The sequence below is a fragment of the Eubalaena glacialis genome, chromosome 17 (genome assembly GCF_028564815.1).
Source record: "Eubalaena glacialis isolate mEubGla1 chromosome 17, mEubGla1.1.hap2.+ XY, whole genome shotgun sequence".
NCBI classification, from domain to species: Eukaryota; Metazoa; Chordata; class Mammalia; order Artiodactyla; family Balaenidae; genus Eubalaena; species Eubalaena glacialis.
Genome location: NC_083732.1, coordinates 80,682,833 through 80,705,460, shown reverse-complemented (window position 1 = coordinate 80,705,460; position 22,628 = coordinate 80,682,833). Strand labels below are relative to the sequence as shown.

General features: G+C 46.5%; 1 protein-coding gene across 1 annotated transcript in view; it reads right to left on the bottom strand.

Moving 5' to 3' along the window:
* TG (thyroglobulin) overlaps positions 1 to 22,628 on the bottom strand; it is a 246,605-nt gene that overhangs the window by 165,295 nt on the left and 58,682 nt on the right. Inside the window, exons 23-27 of the mRNA XM_061171320.1 lie at positions 15,998 to 16,114; positions 15,357 to 15,472; positions 11,544 to 11,652; positions 6,248 to 6,439; positions 860 to 1,024 (exon numbers count right to left, since the gene is read on the bottom strand). Of these exons, the coding sequence (XP_061027303.1) occupies positions 860 to 1,024; positions 6,248 to 6,439; positions 11,544 to 11,652; positions 15,357 to 15,472; positions 15,998 to 16,114 (699 nt within the window). The remainder of the gene's footprint in view (positions 1 to 859; positions 1,025 to 6,247; positions 6,440 to 11,543; positions 11,653 to 15,356; positions 15,473 to 15,997; positions 16,115 to 22,628) is intronic.

Sequence of the window (22,628 nt, the reverse complement as noted above, 5' to 3'; positions counted from 1 at the left end):
TGGCCGCCGGGGCCTCGGGTGCTAAGGCCCCTCCCTGTAAAATGAGGAGCGGGGCGGATGATCTCAGGGGTGATCTCTAGATCCAGCGCTTATACGCTTATGGAAGATGGTGGAAGAGCTTCTGAAAGAAAAAAGGGCAAGGAGCAAGCTCAGCGGTTATTTCTGTCGGTGGAGCCCCTGTCGGGGGGTCGACAGTTCGTTGTGCCCCTGTATCTAGGATGGCAGTGCAGTGGTTGCCTCCTGGAATTCCTTAACTGACAGAGGGGGAGATAGGCCCAGGGAGGTGGCCCTGGGGGGACAGATGGCATTTCTGGCCCCAGTTCTTCCCCCTCCTTGCAGTTCCTGCCACTGAAGGATGGAGTATGTCCCCCACTCCTGACCTCCAGTCGGGCCGGGCCAGTGCGACAGGCAGTGGTGGCAGGGGCGGGTCCAAGCCTCAACCTTCAACGGCCTGGCTTGTTACCCTCTTTCTTTCCCGATTCTGCCCACAGGGGAACATGCTCGTCCAGAAGAAGAGGCACGTGAAGTAGGGCCAGGCCACCCTGGCCAAGTCCAGACAAGAGCGGTCAACCACCAAGCGACCCCCGAGACATGTGAACGAGCCCGGCCAAGGTCAGTGCAGCTGCCCGGCTGAGCCAGCCTCCCCCGAGCCAACCTGCGGCCCCAGAGCTCCGTCATGCTTCCCATGGAGCGCTGCTGAGACGCTCTGGTTGTTTTTTCTGCAGCTTTTGGGTACAGTTTCTTTTCAGAAAGATAAACAGCTCAGGGTATGGAGAGGGCTCACGGCAAAGGAGAAGACCTTGCTGGTGAGGACAGTTCACTGTGAAGGAGCGCACACGGGCAGAAGGCAGAGGCTTACTCTTGAACTCCTGGCCTCCCAGACGCAGCGTCGCCTGCCGGCTGTCCTGGTCATACATCACCCCAGGACACGCAGCTTTAGCCTGGGCTTCCGAAGGGTCCCTCCAGTCTCTGACATGGCAAAGCAGGACATCGGGAGAGCTCAGCAACCCACAGATGATGGAACCTACAGAGTCATGAGAGGGGAGAGAGGTCAGTGTGGTGGGGACCAAGCAGAGCCCCTTTAGAGACATGCAGCTGTGCCCTGACAGGCTTGTGGGCTGTGGGCAGGGAACTACTCCTCGGGAGTGGACACCGGAACTCAGGAGCCTGGTTTTAATTTGGGCTATCCTTCCCCAATCGTCCTGCAGTTGTCTTACTGGCAAATTCCTGAGAGGAGGGACACCCCTTCTTCATGGGGACAGCAGCAATGACACCTCTGATACCACCAGGGGTCTTACTGCCAGAATCCTCTGTCTCCATTTTCGATCTTTTTGAGGCTTCAAGGAAATAAACAGCTCTCTCTCTCTGCCTCTCTCTCTGTCTCTCATTCTCGTACACACACACACACACACACACACACACACACACAGGAGATCAATTTTGAAGGAGCTCAGGAAGCAGTATTTAGATTCAAAGTAAGGAACTATTAAAAGCCAAGCGCTGTGCACCCATGGCACAAGCTTCCCTGTTAGGAAATGAGCTCCTTGTCTCTGGATGTAACCAAGCCAAGGCTGTGTGCCCACATCTCCGGGATGCATAGAGAGAAATCCATTACTAGATTTGGTAATTGGAAGGCACTGGACTATTTTGTCTTGAATATATCTTCTAACTCTGAATTTTAAAAAAGCTACCTTAATGTTATGAATTCATTTAGTAGCAGAAAATCCTACCCCCAAGCTAACTGAATTTGATAGTGATTTTAGTTAGGTAAATATAAGTAACTCAAATGTTTTGGATGCCTGTGATGTGCCAGCCACTATGATAAGTGCTTTAAGTATATTAATCTCCTTAATTCTTATTGACATTATTATCTCCATCTCACGGATGAGGAAACTGAGCTTCACATAAGTTAAGTACATTGCCCAAATTTATTGAGATCTAGAAATTAAATACTTTATGTATTATTTGGATACATAACCCTGTTAGGTAGTATAGTTGTTCAGATTCTCCTGGGGAAAAAAAAGAAAAGAAAAAGGAAATATACCACCCCGCAGCTCCTATTCCCTTCTTTATCCTAATTTATGTCCAAATCCAGATAAGTTTCAAACTTCTTGCACCAAAATTTCCCCAATGTAGATGACTCAAGGATGTCTGCCTTATGAATTTGACATTTTGTTCTCTCCTGTCCCACTTTTAACCTGAGTAGTTAAAACTAATCGTCATCATTATCATCAGCAGCATCTCTGTGGTAAAAAGTTACCTTAGAGACCCACTAACTCGGTGGTTCTCAAACCAGGGTGTTTAGACCGATTATACCAAAATCACAGAGAGAGTATTGAAAGTGCTTGTTCCTGGGCACCAACTACAGAGGTTCCGACTTGACAGGTCTCAAGGGTGGCATTTGGGAATTAGTCCTGTGAACAGCACCACAGGTGATCCTAGCGCACAGCCGGACCCCAGAATCCCTGAGCTGGTGAGGCCACTTCACTTCACAGATGGGGCTGTTTGAGTGACTGCACAGAACTAGAGGAAGGACCAGCGGGCAGTGAGTGCCTCGCCCGGCCTGGCCGGACCCAGAGCCGGAGCCGAGCACAGGGCAGCAGGGGTGCGTAAGCGCCTGCCGAGAGCCCAGAGGAAGCCTGAGTTCTGCGGCTGCCCCTCTCCGAAGCCAAAGAAAGAACCATGGACTTAAACAAGAGGTGGGGCACGTTTTTCGGCTCCGGCTCTCAGACCTGGGAAGAGAAACGCAGGCAGCTTTCTTCTTTAACTAATGCTCAAGTGTCGATGAGAACCCCGGGTGTCTGAGAGGTGGGCGCCAGCTGGAGATTTGAAATCGCTTTGCTGATCACGTGAGCCAGCTTCAATTACGCTCCTGGGAGCCTCAGGCCACACAAGTGCCACTGAACCCCATTTCCAAGTGGCCTCAACTCCTTGTTGTGTTACAAGTAGACTCATGAAATGTAGGTCCAGAAGCCTCATGAATTTTCACTAATAATTATCAGTGGAAACAAAGCCATTTCAGGGTTGGAGGGGCTGGAGTCTTGCAGGGGAGGAGGGGACGGGGAGGAGGGGGACTCCACCAGAAATTAAATGCCTTTCCAGACTGCAGTAAAAGCATGTAGCAGGATTCCATTCCTGGTCATCAGCAGATCCAGCCAAAGCTTCACAAGTTAAAATTCCAGGGCTGCCCATCAGACTAGACTGGGAAAAACATCTGCCTGATGTTTGATGTGTGTCTCAAAGAAAAGCTTAACTTGCAGCATTGCGAGGTGGTTGTTCAGATCGACATAATTCACAGATCACGGGTTACACTGGGAGGGAAAGACAGGCAAGCTGCTAGCCAGAAACATCATGGAAAAAAGGGTTGTGTGGGCTTCCTGCTCCACAGAACAAAGTAATTATTCCATAGATGATCCTAAGGAAAATGAAGTCAATCTTTCCAATTGGAAAAATCCTGTGGTCTGGTGAGTAATCGAACATCTGGGGAAATTGTGGTATCCTCAGAAAAGACATTAAGATTAAAGAAGGCAGAAAGCAACCTGGATTTGAATTGCAGTGTTTCTACATATAGGCACACATAAAGAAGGACATATACAGACACACCTCAGAGCAGTCGCAGGTCTGGTTCCAGGACACCACAATAAAGCAAATGTTGCAAGAAAGTGAGTCACGTGGAATTTTTGGTTTCCCAGTACCTATAAAAGTTATGTTCACACTATACTGTAGTCTACTAAGGGTGCAATAGCATTACGTCTAAAAAAACAAAGTACATACCTTACTTTAAAAGTGCCTCGTTGCTAAAATATGCTAACCATCATCTGAGCCTTCAGCGAGTCGTAATCTTTTTACAACAGTAACATCAAAGATCACTGATCACAGGTCACCATGACAAATGTAATAATAATGAAAGAGTTTGACAAATTTTGAGAATTACCAAAACGTGACACAGAGACACAAAGTGAGCAAATGCTGCTGGAAAAATGGCACGACAGACTTGCTCGGTGCAGGGTTGCCACACACCTTCAATTTGTAAAAAAACACAGCATCTACGAAGCACTATAAAGTGAAGTACAATAAAATGAGGTGTGCCTGTGTGCATGTGTCTGTGTACATGTGTGTGTACAATGTCTATTTTTTTGCTTATCTAAACACTGACATGAATGCGCATCACATAACCACAAAGCATTAAACCTAGAAGGAATTTTAGGATTCAACTTACTTCAATCTACATTCCTGCCCGGGCTCCTTTGACCTCCAACAAAACATTCTCACTGTAGCCTCTGCTGACCACTGCGAGCTGACCTCAGCATTTTTCAGGAGTCACCTTGTTTGAACACCCAGCAGCATTCAAAACTGTTGACAACTTCCTTCATCTTTCAACCGTCTCCAGTCTGGCTTCTATGACCTGCTGCTCTCCTGGGTCTCCTCCTCTCTGTCTTCTATGCAGATTCTTCATCAGTTATGTAGATATTCCCCAGGGATCAGACCCACCCTCCTCCATCTTCTCACCCAGCACCCCCTTCCTAGGAAATCCATCCATACCCACACCTCTGCTACCACCTCAGTGCTGGCTGTTCACACATTTCCATCTCCCACCCAGACTCCCTCTCTGAGCTCTGGATCTTTGTATCCAAAAGCTCAGTCCACATTTTGTGAATGTCTTAAAGCCACTTCATACTTAGCATATACCCCATATGGACCTTCCCAAATCTCCCTTTCCCATCACCAAATCTGACACCTGATATCTTCCATCGCTCACCATACAACTGTCCCACCAGGTGACCAAGCTAGACAGCCAACAGTATCTACCTCTGAGTCTGGAGGGAATGATGTACAGATGCTGGAGTTGATCACAGCCTTGGGTCTGTAGGCTGATAAGTCCAGCGTCATGGATGATGTTCTCCAGAATACACGGTCTCCCCGACTGAGCTCAGCTCCCAGGGATGCCCACTCTGACCAGACTCTCTCTCCTCTCTTACCATCTAAACACTACCCATCCCGCAAAGCCTGGATCAAGTCTCTCCTCTTCCAGAAAGCTCTCCCTGACCACCAAGCCCCCTTGACATCTCCCTCCTCTGCACTCAAGCCTCCTACGGCCTCAGACACTTGTGTCGCCTTGTGTATCGAGCCTGGTGCACAGCGGAGCTCCATACGCGCCTGGATGACAGCACAGATGAGGGAGCGAAGGTCATGGTCCTTCATGGTACCTCTGCCTCCCTGACCACATTCTAAGCTCCTTTTATCGATTCCCAATACCTGGAACATTGGATTGCACAGGTATGGTGATCACTTAAGGTTTATAGCTGACTGTAAGTGAGGGTCATAAAAAGATATATAAGACTACTTCACATTTTTTTTAATCTTCAGAATTCTCCATAAGCTGAAGCTGCCAATCATGCAGTTGGTTACAGGTAAGTCCCTCTGTCACTAAATTAATAGCATACCAGGAGCCAAGCTCAAGTCCAGCATTTTGCACCCAGTATCTTTATAACGAATAGTCAAATAGGAATTATCATTATCTCTCTTTCATGGATAAGGGACCTACAACTTAGTTTAAGCAATTTGTTCAAGAAAAGTGAGATAGTAACAGAGTGATGACTAGAACCCAGGTCCGTCTGACCTAAGCCCCTTCTCAACAACCACAAGGCTACGTAGCCAAGGACACGGATTTATTTTTGTAAACAGAAGTCTATTCCCACTGTTGAGAGACAACTGAAAATTCCAGCCCTATGGGTCACAGGACCTGGTATACAGTAGGCTCTCAATAAATAATCACTGAATGAATGATCATGGGTGATGGGAATGAACTAACATTTTCTAACCAAATGTGGTGGGTCCAGGCTTCAGAGGGGGCAGTGAAACGCTGTTGAAGATACACCTGGGCTCAAATCTCAGCTCCGTCACTCCGTGCCTGTGCCAGGAGCAGAGTGATTAGGAGCAGCTGGTTGAAAGTCTCTGGGCCTCAGTTTCCTGGTTTGTGAAAATGGCGCTCGAAATACCTCCTCTGAAGGCAGCACTAAGGAAAAACGTGGTATTAAAACGCGAAGTGGCCAACATAGTATGTGACCTGTTGGAAGGGTCATGATAGTCCCTAATTTTGTGAATATCACTTTCTAAGTGAGCGTGGCCGCTTCCCCAGGCACTCGCCGTGTTGTGTATCCTGTCTTCTGCAATCCCACGCCTTCCCCAAACTTTGTACACCACAGGTCGTGGAAGAGGGAAGCCCCAGCCCTCACTGTCATGTTACCTCCTTGGACCTGCGTGAGGATGAAGCCATCGCAACAGGAATCACGGTCACAGGCAAGGAGACAGAAGAGATGGACTTCGGTCAGACTGGCTCCTGAGGCTGAGAAGGCGACGGGGCTGTACATTCCGGAGAGCACACTTTGGAAACCAGTCTGTTCAAAGCTTTTCTGACCTGTCGTGGTGAATTCTTGGCCTGGGGAAAAGGTAGAAAAAAAATTTTTTTTAAGATCTCAAAACAATGCAGAGTTGAGCAGAGCGTGCTGGTCACATGACAGTGGACCCTCTGACCACACCAGGTACAGGGTGCGGTCCAGCGAGATGCTCCTGTGCCATGACAATCCTGGGCCTCCCGTGTTGCAGAGCAATGGAGCCCACCAAAGCCATGGCCCCAAACCAGCACACCTGGACAAACACCCACCACACCTTTGAGGGTCTGAAGGGGAGGTGTGGAGAACTGGCATTTATTATGGTTTTTTATTATTCCCAGCAAATATTTATTGAGCTCTAACTATACACACAGACATCAGGCCACGTGCTTCACCTAGACGACCTCATTTAATGTTCACTGCCCTTGAGTTCGGTTCGGACTGCTCTGCTGTCACGTGTGTTTCTGTAACGCAAAGTGGTTTGAACATGTGGTGCACAGGCAGCTCGGCCGCTGCAATGCTGAGGCTGCACTGGTTGATCTGCAGTGTTCCCAGCTTGTCGCTGCCTCGTGTCATCAAACTACAGGTGAATGCAGCACATACCCATGCAGCTGAAGGCAGCAAGCTGCAGAAACACAGGACTACATGATGCCCATCAGCCCACGGCTTTCCTCTTGCCTCAGACTGGCCAGCGGCTCTGTCTTCAAAGTGAGGACTGCGATTTTCCCTTTTCTTTGTGCATCTTTGTGCCTCAACATCTTCAGGCCTTCCCCTCCCCCATCAAGCTACCCTGCCCTTCACATTTACTGTAGCCTTTCTTTGTGATGGATTCAATATGTCTCTTTTTAAAGTTTTGCCAGCATTTTAAATAGGATTGTTATTGTTTTTGTCAGTCCTCTGGCTAGAAGTGGCCTGGTTTGGGTTTTGCCTGTCCCTAAGTCTCGTTTTCCCATAAAAGCCCAGTTATTTTTAGAGCATCTTTTTGCAAATATGAGGTTTTTTCAGATATATATATTTCACTATAGCCAACATGTCTGTTCTATTATTATATCCATTTTGCACTTGAGGAAAGAGAACCTTAACGAGTGAACAGTCTGGCCTAGGTTCACACAGCTGGTGGTGGCAGAAAGAACACCGGAGCCTGTGCTCTCGGCCACCCTGACCTCCCAGTGGCCTGGCAGGTCACCAGGTCTTAACCAACACATGCACCTAAAGGTGGTGGAGACCGTACAGAGTGGGAGCAAGAGTGCGAGCTTCAGAACCAGGCGGACCCGAGTGCGAATCCCCGCGGCACCCCTGGCAAGTGAGTTCTTAGGTCTTCCGAGCCTCAGCTTTCCCTTCTGTAACCGGCGATGACGGTATATAATCCTCACAGATGCTGAGCAGATGAAAAGATAGACTGGACATTAAAAGGCTGAACCATGAGCTTGGCCCTTAGCTGACGCTCAGCAGATACATTACAGGTCTCCAAAAAGCCAGCATCTTCTCCCTCCAAGCCTTCGCTCACGCAGACCCCCTCTGCCTGACTGTCCTCTAACTGTGCCAGGCCAAGCCCCCGCCCACCCTTCGCCAAAGCCCAGCTTGACTTAAAGGGCCCATCTCCCAGCTTTAAACGGTTAGAATTCATCTCCCTCCCTTGATCTCTGTTACATTCTGTCTGTGCCTCTACTAAGGCTCTGTCATCCTTCACCCTACAGTTAAGCCACTTGAGACAGCTACTGCTGCCCCACCAGCTGTGATTCCCTGGACACAGTCCCCGCTCTCACCAGCAGGAGTCACAAGCCATGTGTGACTACTCGAAGATCAATTTCAGTTCATCAGAGTTCATGCTGCAATAGCCACATTCCAAGTGCTCAGTGGCCACATGTGGCTACTGGCTGTCAGTTTGGACAGCAGACATTCATTGAGCATTTCCATCCCTGCGGAAAGTTCTACTGCTCAGTGCTGCCCTGGATGGTAGGGCCACGTCTCAGCTCACTGGGCATCCTCCACACAGCCTGCACAGAGGACCACCTGCCCTGAGATCTGGGCATGGTGGGCTCCTCCTCATCCTTAGTTCCGACATTCCCTTCTCTGAAGTTCCTTCCCTGAGCGCCCAAAGCAGCTCATGTTCATTTTTCTTTTCCTTTTTAAATTGTCATAAAATATACATGACAAACAGTTTACCACTTTAACCGTTTTTAAGTGTATAGTTCAGTGGCATTAAGAACATTCATGATATTGGGCACCATCACCCCATCCACCTCCAGAACTTTTCATCCTCCCAACTGAAACTCTGTCCCCATCAAATACTAACTCCCCATTCCCCCCTCCCCCAGCCCTGAGTAACTACTGTTCCACTTTCTTCTCCATGAATTTGGCTCTTCTAGGTAGCCCACGTCCATCTTTACCCCAATGTCCTGTTTCATTTTCATCAAAGCACGTATCACCCTCTGAAGTGCTTTTATTGCTGGACCAATTCCTCTATCAATCAGGGATTCTGTCTGTTTCGATCACAGCGGCATCCACAGCACCTGCGAAGTGTATATCCTTCCACGGGCACTCAGTAAACATGTATGGGACGTGCAGTGCTGGGCTCACCCACACGGTGTTGGAGTCCTAGACAATGGAGCAGGTCTGGGAGAAGTTCCCGAGTTGGGGGAGGTCGGGCCTACAGTCCTTGGTCCACCTGGATGCAGTGTGACAAGATGCTTCCTGTTGCTAGGCTTCACCTGTGACATGAGGGCTAGATAATCTCCAAGGAACCTTCAGGCCCTGACTTCCTTTGATACTGAAAAATCACATGGCTCCTCCTCCACAGTCAAGGCCACGGACCTTAAGTGGGTATGGACAGAGGATGGTCCTGGAGGATGGACCAAGCTGTCCCATCTTCCAGGTCACTTAAGCTCAGGCATGTGGAGGGACATGCTGACTACCAACTGGGTGCCACGGACTGTGCAGGAGACTTTCAGAAACTGTGTCCTTTCCTGCTCAGCTGTGGCATTTTATTCCCACTTTACAGAAAGTAAAATAAAGAAGTTGTTCCTGATCAAAGATAGAACTAGTAAGTTGGGAGCGGGGGAGTCTAAAGCCAGATCCTGTTTACCTCCCTTCTCTTTTCATTATAACAGAACCCAGAATGGCTGGGTCTGTGCATTTTCTGCTTGAAAATATAAAAGGCAAAACAAAACAAAAAAAGGCAAAAAACAGTTCTGCCCTTGATTTAGCTTGGCAGCAAAGAAGCTTCACAATTTCTCTTGCAATTTTCCCCCAAAGTATAAACTTTCAGGAGATGAGGAGGAGAAAAAAATAACAAACACTTAAAAAGAAATACAATTGCGTTTTTAAAAAAATATGATAAAAGGCCAAAGTAGGGTTTTAAAGAACATTTTTGAGAGGGGTTACTTGTTTTATTTTGGTTTTCCTTTTCAGAAAATAATCTCTGTGCTCTGTCATTTTTCAAAATGGGTAGTAAAAATAAGTGGAATAAACACTGGGGCAGAAATTCTAAAACCTGGCCAGAGATCAGAGAAAAGCCAGCTCTGCTGGACTCCATTCTCCCAGGGGAGCTCTCATTTAAGACAGGATGGAGGTATTAGGCGAAAGAACGACCAGAGACAACAGTACACAGACGCTTGTCCCTGCCGTGGGCTGAGCCTGCTACCGAGGTCGGCCGAGGCCCTGGGCCTGGTCCGAGGCATCCTCTCCATCACCAGCTGCTCGCAGCGCAATTCTGAAGCTGCTGGGAGCCGGGCTGCCTGCCCGGAGCTTCAGACCTAAGGAAGTGACATGCCTGCCACCTTCATTCCAACCCCTCCTCCCCGCCCCCCGTCCTCGCTCAGGTCCCCTGGCCTGTCTTCCGGTTCACAGCCATTGCCTCGGGTCATCGGGAAACTGTTAGCAAGAGTGACAAGGGTCGTAGAAGCCCTCCTCTGGCTCTTTACCACACGCCACACACTGTTTTAAAAGCATCGCATCATTCTGAAAGCATCCTCATTCCCACCTCCCAACAACCTCAGTTGACCTGTGACTCTTACTTGACTAACGGAATCACAGCAGCCTACAATGTCAAGGAACTTGTCCACCGTCACACACAGCTCGTGGTGGCAGAGCTGGGGTCAACCCACCAGGCGGGCTCTAGTCCCTTCACCCTTAACCACAGGAAGCGAGGCCGGGAGAGCGGTGACTAGAAAGGGCATCACAGCTCACGGGCAGAGCGTAGTCGTGGGCCAGGGCTCAGGACCCTGCACTGCTGTCCCCTCTCTTGGCCCTGATGGATAGGGAGGAGTCGTGCAGGCTGTAGGATTCTTGGAAAAGACCCACTGCTTCTCCCACATGTGTTACAGCGACCGAAAGTATCTCCCTGACCCCCTCTGTGAGGCCATGTAGGGGAATCAGACGCACTTAGGTTCAAACCCAGATCCCCAATTTACTAGCAATATGACCTTGGGCAACACTCTTAATCTCTCTGAGCCTCAGTTTCCTCATCTGTAAAACAGGGATTATGATCCCATTTTCACCTTCCTTCAAGAATCTCTGTGAGGGTGGAATGAAAGGTGTCTGGGAAAGTGAGCTGTAAACTATAAAATACGAGACGGCTTCGCTACTCAAAGTGCGGTCCAGGGACCAGCTGCTTTGGCGTCCCTGAGAGGTTATTTGATAGGCAAAATCTTGGCCTTACCCTGACTTACTGACTCGGCATCTGCTGTGTTACCAGCCCCCAGGTAACGTGCATACACACTGCAGCCGGGGAGGTCCTGAGTGCAGGACAGGGAGAGACAAGAGCTTGGAGGTCTGGCTGCTCATGAGAAGGTCTGACAGCTTCCGGGGAGGGTGGACACGAAAGGGAGAGGGGAGTGAAGGTCCGTGAGATGGAGGGTCAGGACGGGCAGCTGCAGGGAGCCCAGGGCCTACGGCCCTGCTGGGGACCCCCCCCATGTCACAGGCAGCCACATGAGCTTGCACAGGGCACAGGTGTGGACTCAGCTGGCCTCTGCCCGCAGCCTTTGTGTCTGCTCTGCAACTGAATCGCTCACCTGCAGGATGGGCCTCCCTGCCCCTTGCGCTGGGGGCAGCGTGGCTCCTCTCTAAAGGCGTCCTGCGGGAAAGCAGCTCCAGACACTGAACAAGTTAAGCTACTGGGGCCCCGGGCCATCCAGCTCATCAACCTACCCTTTTTCAGATACACAGCTGGAGAGTCTCCACCCCTGCTCCTCACTTTCACCTGGCACATAAGACTTCCAAAGCTGGTGGCCTTCGAGGTCCCCAGTGCATCTTCCTCCTAAACGTGGAAAGAGGCTGAATTATCGTCCGGTGACATTTAACAATTAAATTCAACAAACATTTATTAAACTCTAACCAAAGCTAGGCACGGGGGCTACAAAGATAAATAAGAGAAGAGTCCTGCTCCTTAGTTTCTCCCCATCTATTGAAGTACACAGACATGTAAGCAGTAAATTCCAGCCCAGAGTGTTAGCTGCAAAGACATGTGTAATAAAAGAGGAGATAATTACCCCTGAAGAAGGAGTGGTTAACTCTATTGAGAAAGGGGAGCTAGAAAATTTTCCCAGAAAAAGTGAATCTCGGTGGGGTTCTGACATATAAATAAGAGTTTGTCAGGTGGAAACAAGAGAAGGGGGATTGTAAGCAGAAGAAACGGCGGAGATGGAGACCTGGGGTCCCGTGGGTGTTTTCATTAACTAGGTCCAGTGGTTCTCAGGGACTGTCAGTTATGAGAGGGGCGTGATGGGAGGAGAGAGAGAGAGAGAGGCAGGGTCCAGCTCAGGGAAGACCTTGTTTGGCACACAGCTTGTACACAGGGAGGATCAGGGGAAGGTTCTTTAGCTTGGAAATGGGGAGGTCAGGCTTCTGAAGATCTTGCTGTTTTCCAGTGTCTCTGACCCCTAGGTCCAGAGCTCTGGCTGTGTGGGTGTGGTAGGCTAAATCTGTATCAATTTCTGTCTTGTTTCTAGTATTTTGCCCCCTCCCTGCCCCCACCCCCTGCAAAGTTGCCAACTTTGAGTTTTCCAGTTCAATTTTGGGAATTTGGGGAGGGCAGAGGCTAAAACAAAGGCTATTTGAAGACAACAGCTTTCCTTGCTTTTTAGAAAAAAACCCGAACTCACTGAACGGATGATGGTCTGAGGAGGGAAGAAGGGCCTTTGAGGAGGCAAGATTCCTGCAGACTGAGAAGGACCTGAGTCTTGGGTCCCAGATTACAGGAGCCCTGGTCCCATCTGCAGTCAGGCTCTGCTGGGTGGCGGCGGGCACTGAGGGAGGGGGCGGAGGTAACCCAAAGCACGGGGCTCCTGCCTCAGCAAGAGTCCCTTCCCCACCCAGAGCCTGGCCCAGACCCAGTGGCGCCAAGGGGCCTGAAGTCAGCTCCTGGGACCGTGGCCTCAGCTCTGGGCTGGGTGGACAGATCCCTCATGGTCAAAGGCACTGCAGGGCCCCGGCCCCGGAGAGGAGCCTTACTAATGGTTGAGATGGAATCCCCGTCGACCTGATGTGTGGATAACACACTAACAACCATGGTGACGACTAGGACAAAGGTCACTGAGCATTTCCTCTGCAGCAGAAACTGTCCTGTGAGCTTTCGCGTGTATGACTTTACAACAGTCCTGTGAGGCGGGTGCTGTTATTACCCCATATTTATGGGGGCTCTGAGGAACCAAGGTGCAAAAGAGCAGCAAGCAAGTAGCGGGGCTGGGACTTGAACCCAGGCAACCTGGCTCCAGAGCCGCCTTCTAACTACTCTCCCTGTAAGACAGTGTCTCTCATGGGCTGAGGGGCTGAAGTTAGAGTTAGTTCTTTTTTTGCCTTTTTTAATAAAATGAAATGTTGTATATCTTGCAGACTATAATCCACACTTACTGAGCAAGCAGCTGTCAGCAGAGGATCAGATGATCAATAATCTAAGACGTTTACTCACAGAAATGCCAGGTGCTTGGTAAGCGCTCAACAAATGTCAGCTCTTTCTGTTATTATTAATTCTATAAGCTGGTTCTGATCCCTTAGGGAAACACAAGTAGTAGACGTTCTCTAAATCAGGGATTCCCAAGGACTTGACAGTCGCCTAGGGAACCACTGTCACTGACAGCTGTGACCCTCAGACCACAAAGGACCTGACGGAAGTCTGGACAGAGGTGTCCCATTAGTAGCAGAATCACTCACCGTGGACCAGCCAAGATGCGGGAGCAGCACCTGGACCCTGATAACAAGTAAGCCCAACTTGTCTGCACTGTCCCAGGGCAGGAGAGGCGACACTGAGAGCACGGCTCAGTCCTGACCTTAATTGGTTAAGGTGGTGAGTTCTTGCTGAGCGTCACCAGCCTACTAGCCCATCCTCCCTCCCCCACCCCACCCCCTTTTCCCCCTGATATATCTTAAGGCAGGTCTGAATCATGGCAGCGAAAACCAATAAAGGCGCGGTCATCCTCCTCAAAATGCTTTAAACTCAAAGAAGCGAACGTGTCCTCAACAATCCACTGTGTGTACGGAGTTAGTCTCTCGGATACTCACCAGACTCCATCTTACCGATGAGGAGACAGAAGTTAAGGAACCTGCACGTGGTAAACAGCCCCAAAATGACGGGGTTGAGATTCAATCCAAGACAGCTCCCTGCTCTTCTCAAGATCCTACAGCTCCAGGCCCCAGCTTGAGTTCTAAAATTCAGGGGTCCACCTTCCATGCTGTTTCCGGGCTGTCACTTACGAATATGCACTTGCACACAAGCACTGGTACCTGGTGCTGATGCAAAACTGCTAACAGGGGACTTCCCTGGTGGTACAGTGGTTAAGAATCCGCCTGCCAATGCAGGGGACACGGGTTCAAGCCCTGGTCCGGGAAGATTCCACATGCCGCGGAGCAACTAAGCCTGTGCGCCACAACTACTGAGCCTGTGCTCTAGAGCCCGTGAGCCACAACTACTGAGCCCGCGTGCTACAACTACTGAAACCCGCGCGCCTAGAGCCCGTGCTCCGCAACAAGAGAAGCCACCGCAATGAGAAGCTCGCGTACCGCAACTAAGAGTGGCCCCCACTCGCCACAACTAGAGAAAGCCCGCACGCAGCAACGAAGACCCAACGCAGCCAAAAATAAATAAATAAAATAAATAAATGTATTAAAAAAAAACTGCTAACAAATCTATATGCCCTTAAATGTGAGATAAATGAGGTCCATGCAAAGAATGGATTGGTATGTTGCCATTAAAAAGAACAAGGCTCATTTTTTAGATACAGAAAGATAAACATTATGTAAGAAATTCAAGGTAGAAAAGAATATGTATTGTAAAATATTAGCATGTAAACAAAAATGTTTTTATGTAATAAACACTTATAAACACATAGAAATGTTCTGGAAGGATCCATAAGGAATGGAGGAGTAAAAATGGAGATTTGCATGTGGCTAAGCGTTAGGAAGTTAGGAGAATTGCTTTTCACTGCATACCTTTCTGTCCTAATTCATGGTAACAATGAAACTGCTGATACCCGACCAGCTTTGACTTACTGAAACAGCAATTTCATGTGGTTCTAACTAATATTTAACTTTCTTTTCCGTTTTAAGCCATAATCATGTTTTACTTCTACAATGGGAAGGAATGCTGGGGTCTGGGGCTCAGAGAGACAGATGGTATTTTGGGCTCTGGACAATGTCCTGGCGTGTCCAGTGGCCCAAGCTACCCAATGAGATAAGTGGGTGGGGGACAGAAGGAGGGGGCTCATCACTGAAATCCTCTTCTGATGGATCTGTCTGGAAATGATGCTGCTCAGATAAACAGTCCTTAAGTTAACTTCATCCTGAGCCATCACTGGTCCTCTGCAGTTTCAATTTCCCAAAGTCCCATCATTTTGAAGAAACGGAGGTAACGTGGGATCAGCTATTGACAGTCTCATTCCATCACCTGATCAAAGTGGTGTCAATTCAATCAGGGCATGTCTGATGTAGAACAAGAGACAGACCCACCATGCAGCTGCCACGACTCACCCGACCAGAAGTTGTGCAGGCGATGTTGTCACTTGCCCAAGCATAGAAATCGCAGGAGACTTCCAATCCCGCCGTGGACACTGTGAGGAAGCTGCAGGCTTCATCTAGTGCACAGTCTGCAAGCACCAGGGGACAGTCACCCCCCAGTCCCTCAGGAGATGCTGAGGACAGACGGACACATACCCCTACTCCCTGCCCCCCAAAACACACACACACACACACACACACACACACACAGTAACATGGGTCACAATGACTATTCATGGAGGATTGGAGGATTATGAGATAATGCTCGTAAAGATGAATACTCAATAAGTGGTAGTTGTTATTACCCATCTCTGGCCTGACTGCTGAAATAAACAGATACATCTCCTGATATGGACAAAATGCTCTACAAGGAACGAACGTCCTTCAATTCTGCTCCCTAACACCTGGCAGAGCCTCGTTCTTGGCAGGTGGTGGATGCAGTATAAACTCCTAACTGAAATTATGAGTTGGATGCACATTTTGAGAATCAAGTGATTTACAAAGTATTTTTTATAACGTATATTTGATGATCATTTCAAGGGTTGTACTTGATGTGTCTTGCAAGATCAGCAGAGCATATTCGTTCGGCACCACCCAGGTGCCCGGCCCCTCACCTGCCAAGCACTGCGTCAGTGAGGACTCAGAACCGGGAACTTCGGACTTGACCATCACAGCAACATCGGCATCGAAGATCACCTTAGATTCTGGGAGCTTCTCAAATTTCCTCATCACTGAAAGGAAAGCAATCTGTGAAATTTGACTCTGAGGGGTCTGGGGCCTCTGCAGAGAAGCCAAAAAGAGTTTTAGGTCAAGAAATCACTTCCCGCTCACAGCCCTTGGTCACACAGGTGTTCCAAAAAGAGAAATTCCCTTTTAAGGGTAGTTCCAGAATGCTGCCTCATGGCTAATACTGAGAGCTATAACTTGCCATGTCTCCTTTTTCCACCTCATTGTCAGGAAGTAAGAAGAATAATTTAACATTGTATTAGTCCTCACAACTCCCTTTTTCACATTGATATTGATTTTCTATCTAAATTTATATTTCCTTGTCCTTATCTTTGAATGCTAATGATATCTCATAATTATTTTATGTATAATTCTATAAATAAAATATTTTATTTATAATGATATCTCATATTTATTTTAAAACAACTTGTCCTCTTTCTGGAAAGAAGTAAGTTATTTTTAAAAGACAAAACATGTGCACATGGGTTCACGTAAGTTTGAAAATGTGTCATGAGGCTCAGATATTTTTATGATAGTATTTGTTTAAATGATATGTTAGCATCTGTTTTCCCAGGTACCATCAACACACCTGAGCTCCTATCTGTAGGAATGACACAGTCACATGCTCATGGAACTAGATAAGAGAGGAGAAAGAAATAAAATTTCTCAAGGCTATGAGACTTGGAACTCACTTTTCACCAAGCAAAAAGCACTGCGTGTAACTCTCAAGGAATGAGACTTATCTGACAAGCCAAAATGCCCAAGAGTGTCAATATTTTGCAGGTAACTATCAAAAAGAAACGCTGAAGTGCATGAGTACTAGTTTTTTGCAGACATGATTATAAACATGTATGTAGGCCCTCATTCTCACACACATCCACTGCTTTATAAAAGAGACCATGTCTAAGTTGGTTTTCATCACGTCAATAAATTCAAAGCCATCCAAAGCAATATATTCTCAGTTTTCATAATAAGTGCAGAAAAAAAGTTTATTACCTTCGGAGTGGGAATGGGAGAGGGGACTATTAATATAATAGAAATGGCATGCATTAAGCCTTCAAAAACCTTGATATAAAAAATTCTAATTTTGAGAGGACCTTCAAGATGGCAGAGGAGTAAGACATGGAGATCACCTTCCTCCCCACAAATACATCAAAAATAAATCTACATGTGGAACAACTCCTACAAAACACTTATTGAACGCTGGCAGAAGACCTCAGACTTCCCAAAAGGTAAGAAACTCCCCACGTACCTGGGTAGGGCAAAAGAAAAAAAGGAAAAACAGAGAAAAAAGAATAGGGATGGGACCTGCCCCTCTGGGAGGGAGCTGTGAAGGAGGAAAAGTTTCCACACACTAGGAAGCCCCTTCACTGGTGGAGACTGTGGGTGGCGGAGGGGGGAAGCTTCAGAGCCATGGAGGAGAGCGCAGCAACAGGGGTGTGGAGGGCAAAGCGGAGAGATCCCCGCACAGAGGATTGGTGCTGACTAGCACTCACCAGGCCGAGAGGCTTGTCTGCTCACCCGCCGGGACGGGCGGGGGCTGGGAGCTGAGGCTCAGGCTTCGGAGATCAGACCCCAGGGAGAGGACTGAGGTTGGCTGCGTGAACACAGCCTGAAGGGGGCTAGTGCGCCACAGCTAGCCGGAAAGGAGTCCAGGAAAAAGTCTGGACCTGCCTAAGAGGCAAGAGACCATTGTTTAGGGGTGCGCGAGGAGAGGGGATTCAGAGCACAGCCTGAACGAGCTCCAGAGACAGACTCGAGCCACATCTATCAGTGTGGACAACAGAGACGGCCATGAGACGCTAAGGCTGCTGCTGCCACCACCAAGAAGCCTGTGTGCGAGCGCAGGTCACTCTCCACACCTCCCCTCCTGGGAGCCTGTGCAGCCCGCCACTGCCAGGGTCCTGTGATCCAGGGACAACTTCTGCGGGAGAACACATGGTGCGCCTCAGGCTGGTGCAACGTCACGCTGTCCTCTGCCACCACAGGCTCGTCCCGCATTCCGTACCCCTCCCTTCCCACGGCCTGAGTGAGCCAGAGCCCCCTAATCAGCCACTCCTTTAACCCCGTCCTGTCTGGGCGAAGAACAGACGCCCTCAGGCGACCTACACGCAGAGGCGGGGCCAGATCCAAAGCTGAACCCCAGGAGCTGTGCGAACAAAGAAGAGAAAGGGAAATCTCTCCTAGCAGCCTCAGGAGCAGCGGATTAAATCTCCACAATCAACTCGATGTACCCTGCATCTGTGGAATACCTGAATAGACAATGAATCATCCCAAAATTGAGGCGGTGGACTTTGAGAACAACTGTAGACTTGGGGTTAGCTGTATACAACTGATTAGTTTCTGATTTTTATGTTTATCTCAGTATAGTTCTTAGTGCTTGTTATCACTGTGGATTTGTTTATTGGTTTTGTTGCTCTCTTTTTTTTAATTACTTTTTAAATTTTTTTATTATATATATTTTTTTATTTCAATAACTTTATTTTATTTTATTTTTCCATCTTTTTTTTCTCCCTTTTCTTCTGAGCCATGTGGCTGACAGGGTCTTGGTGCTCCGGCCAGGTTTCAGGCCTGAGCCTCTGAGGTGGGAGAACCGAGTTCAGGACACTGGACCTCCAGAGACCTCCCGGACCCACATAATATCAATCGGCGAGAGCTCTCCCAGAGATCTCCGTCACAACGCTAAGACCCAGCTCCACTCAACGACCAGCAAGCTACAGTGCTGGACATCCCATGCCAAACAGCTAGCAATATAGGAACACAACCCCACCCATTAGCAGAGAGGCTGCCTAAAATCATACTAAGTTCACAGACACCCCAAAACACACCACCGGAGGCAGTCCTGCCCACCAGAAAGACAAGATCCAGCCTCATCCATCAGAACACAGGCACCAGTCCCCCCCACCAGGAAGCCTACACAACCCACTGAATCAACCTCACCCACTGGGGGCAGACACCAAAAACAACGGAAACGACGAACCTGTAGCCTGCGAAAAGGAGACCCCAAACACAGTAAGTCTAGCAAAATGAGAAGACAGAGAAATACACAGCAGATGAAGGAGCAAGGTAAAAACCCACCAGACCAAACAAATGAAGAGGAAATGGGAAGTCTACCTGAAAAAGAATTCAGAGTAATGATGGTAAAGATGATCCAAAATCTTGGAAATAGAATGGAGAAAATACAAGAAATGTTTAACAAGGACCTAGAAGAACTATAGAGCAAACAAACAATGATGAACAACACAATAAATGAAATTGAAAATTCTCTAGAAGGAATAAATAGCAGAATAACTGAGGCAGAAGAATGGATAAGTGACCTGGAAGATAAAATGATGGAAATAACTACTGCAGAGCAGAATAAAGAAAAAAGAATGAAAAGAATTGAGGACAGCCTCAGAGACCTCTGGGACAACATTAAATGCACCAACATTCAAATTATAGGGGTCCCAGAAGAAGAAGAGAAAAAGAAAGGGACTGAGAAATATTTGAAGAGATTATAGTTGAAAACTTCCTTAACATGGGAAAGGAAATAGTCAATCAAGTCGAGGAAGCACACAGAGTCCCATACAGGATAAATCCAAGGAGAAACACTTAAAGACACATATTAATCAACCTATCAAAAATTAAATACAAAGAAAAAATATTAAAAGCAGCAAGGGAAAAGCAACAAATAACATACAAGGGAATCCCCATAAGGTTAACAGCTGATCTTTCATCAGAAACTCTGCAAGCCAGAAGGGAGTGGCAGTACACACTTAAACTGATGAAAGGGAAAAACCTACAACTAAGATTACTCTCCCCAGCAAGGATCTCATTCAGATTCAATAGAGAAATTAAAACCTTTACAGACAAGCAAAAGCTAAGAGAATTCAGCACCACCACGCCAGCTTTACAACAAATGCTAAAGGAACTTCTCTAGGCAGGAAACACAAGAGAAGGAAAAGACGTACAAAAACAAACCCAAAACAATTAAGAAAATGGTAATAGGAATATACATATCGATAATTACCTTATATGTAAATGGATAAAATGCTCCAACCAAAAGTCATAGACTGGCTGAATGGATACAAAAACAAGACCCATATATATGCTGTCTACAAGAGACCCACTTCAGACCTAGGGACAAATATGGACTGAAAGTGAGGGGATGGAAAAAGATATTCCATGCAAATGGAAATCAAAAGAAAGCTGGAGTAGCAATACTCATATCAGATAAAATAGACTTTAAAATAAAGACTGTTACAAGAGACAAAGAAAGACACTACATAATGATCAAGGGATCAATCCAAGAAGAAGATATAACAATTGTAAATATGTATGCACCCAACATAGGAGCACCTCAATACATAAGGCAAATGCTAACAGCCATAAAAGGGGAAATCGACAGTAACACAATAATAGTAGGGGACTTTAACACCTCACTTACACCAATGGACAGATCAACCAAAATGAAAATAAATAAGGAAACAGAAGCTTTAAATGACACAATAGACCAGATAGATTTAATTGGCATTTATAGGACATTCCATCCAAAAACAGCAGATTACACTTTCTTCTCAAGTGCGCACAGAACATTCTCCAGGATAGATCATATCTTGGGTCACAAATCAAGCCTTGGTAAATTTAAGAAAATTGAAATCATATCAAGTATCTTTTCCAACCACAACTCTATGAGACTAGACATCAGTTACAGGAAAAAAACTGTAAAAAATACAAACACATGGAGGCTAAACAATACACTACTAAATAACCAAGAGATCAATGAAGAAATCAAAGAGGATTTCAAAAAATACCTAGAAACAAATGACAATGAAAACACAACAACCCAAAACCTATGGGATGCAGCAAAAGCAGTTCTAAGAGGGAAGTTTATAGCAATACAATCGTACCTCAAGAAACAAGAAAAATCTCAAACAGACAACCTAACTTTAAACCTAAAGCAATTACAGAAAGAAGAACAAAAAAACCCCAAGTTAGCAGAAGGAAAGAAATCATAAAAATGAGAGCAGAAATAAATGAAAAAGAAATGAAGGAAACGATCACAAAGATCAATAAAACTAAAAGCTGATTCTTTGAGAAGATAAATAAAATTGATAAACCATTAGCCAGACTCATCAAGAAAAAAAGGGAGAAGAACTCAAATCAACAGAATTAGAAATGAAAAAAGAGAAGTAACAACTGACACTGCAGAAATACAAAGAATCATGAGAGATTACTACAAGCAACTATATGCCAATAAAACGGACAACCTGGAAGAAATGGACAAATTCTTACAAAAGCACAACCTTCCAAGACTGAACCAGGAAGAAATAGAAAATATGAACCAACCAATCACAAGCACTTAAAATGAAACTGTGATTAAAAATCTTCCAACAAACAAAAGCCCAGGACCAGATGGCTTCACAGGCAAATTCTATCAAACATTTAGAGAAGAGCTAACACCTATCCTTCTCAAACTCTTCCAAAATATAGCAGAGGGAGGAACACTCCCAAACTCATTCTACGAGGCCACCATCACCCTGATACCAAAACCAGAGAAAGATGTCACAAAAAAAGAAAACTACAGGCCAATATCACTGATGAACATAGGTGCAAATATCCTCAAGAAAATACTAGCAAACAGAATCCGAAAGCACATTAAAAGGATCATACACCATGATCAAGTGGGGTTTATCCCAGGAATGCAAGGATTCTTCAATATATGCAAATCAATCAATGTGATAAACCATATTAACAAATTGAAGGAGAAAAACCATATGATCATCTCAATAGATGCAGAAAAAGCTTTCGACAAAATTCAACACCCATTTATGATAAAAACCATCCAAAAGTAGGCACAGAGGGAGCTTACCTCAACATAATAAAGGCCATATATGACAAACCCACAGCCAACATTGTTCTCAATGGTGAAAATCTGAAACCATTTCCACAAAGATCAGGAATAAGACAAGGTTGCCCACTCTCACTGCTATTATTCAACATAGTTTTGGAAGTTTTAGCCACAGCAATCAGAGAAGAAAAAGAAATAAAAGGAATACAAATTGGAAAGAAGAAGTAAAGCTGTCACTGTTTGCAGATGACATGATACTACACATAGAGAATCCTAAAGATGCTACCAGAAAACTACTAGAGCTAATCAATGAATTTAGTAAAGTAGCAGGATACAAAATTAATGCACAGAAATCTCTTGCATTCCTACACACTAATGATGAAAAATCTGAAAGAGAAATTAAGGAAACACTCCCATTTACCACTGCAACAAAAAGAATAAAATACCTAGAAATAAACCTACCTAAGGAGACAAGACCTGTTTGCAGAAAACTATAAGACACTGATAAAAGAAATTAAAGATGATACAAACAGATGGAGAGATATACCATGTTCTTGGATTGGAAGAATCAACATTGTGAAAATGACTCTACTACCCAAAGCAATCTACAGATTCAGTGCAATCCCTATCATACTACCAATGGCATTTTTCACAGAACTAGAACAAAACATTTCACAATTTGTATGGAA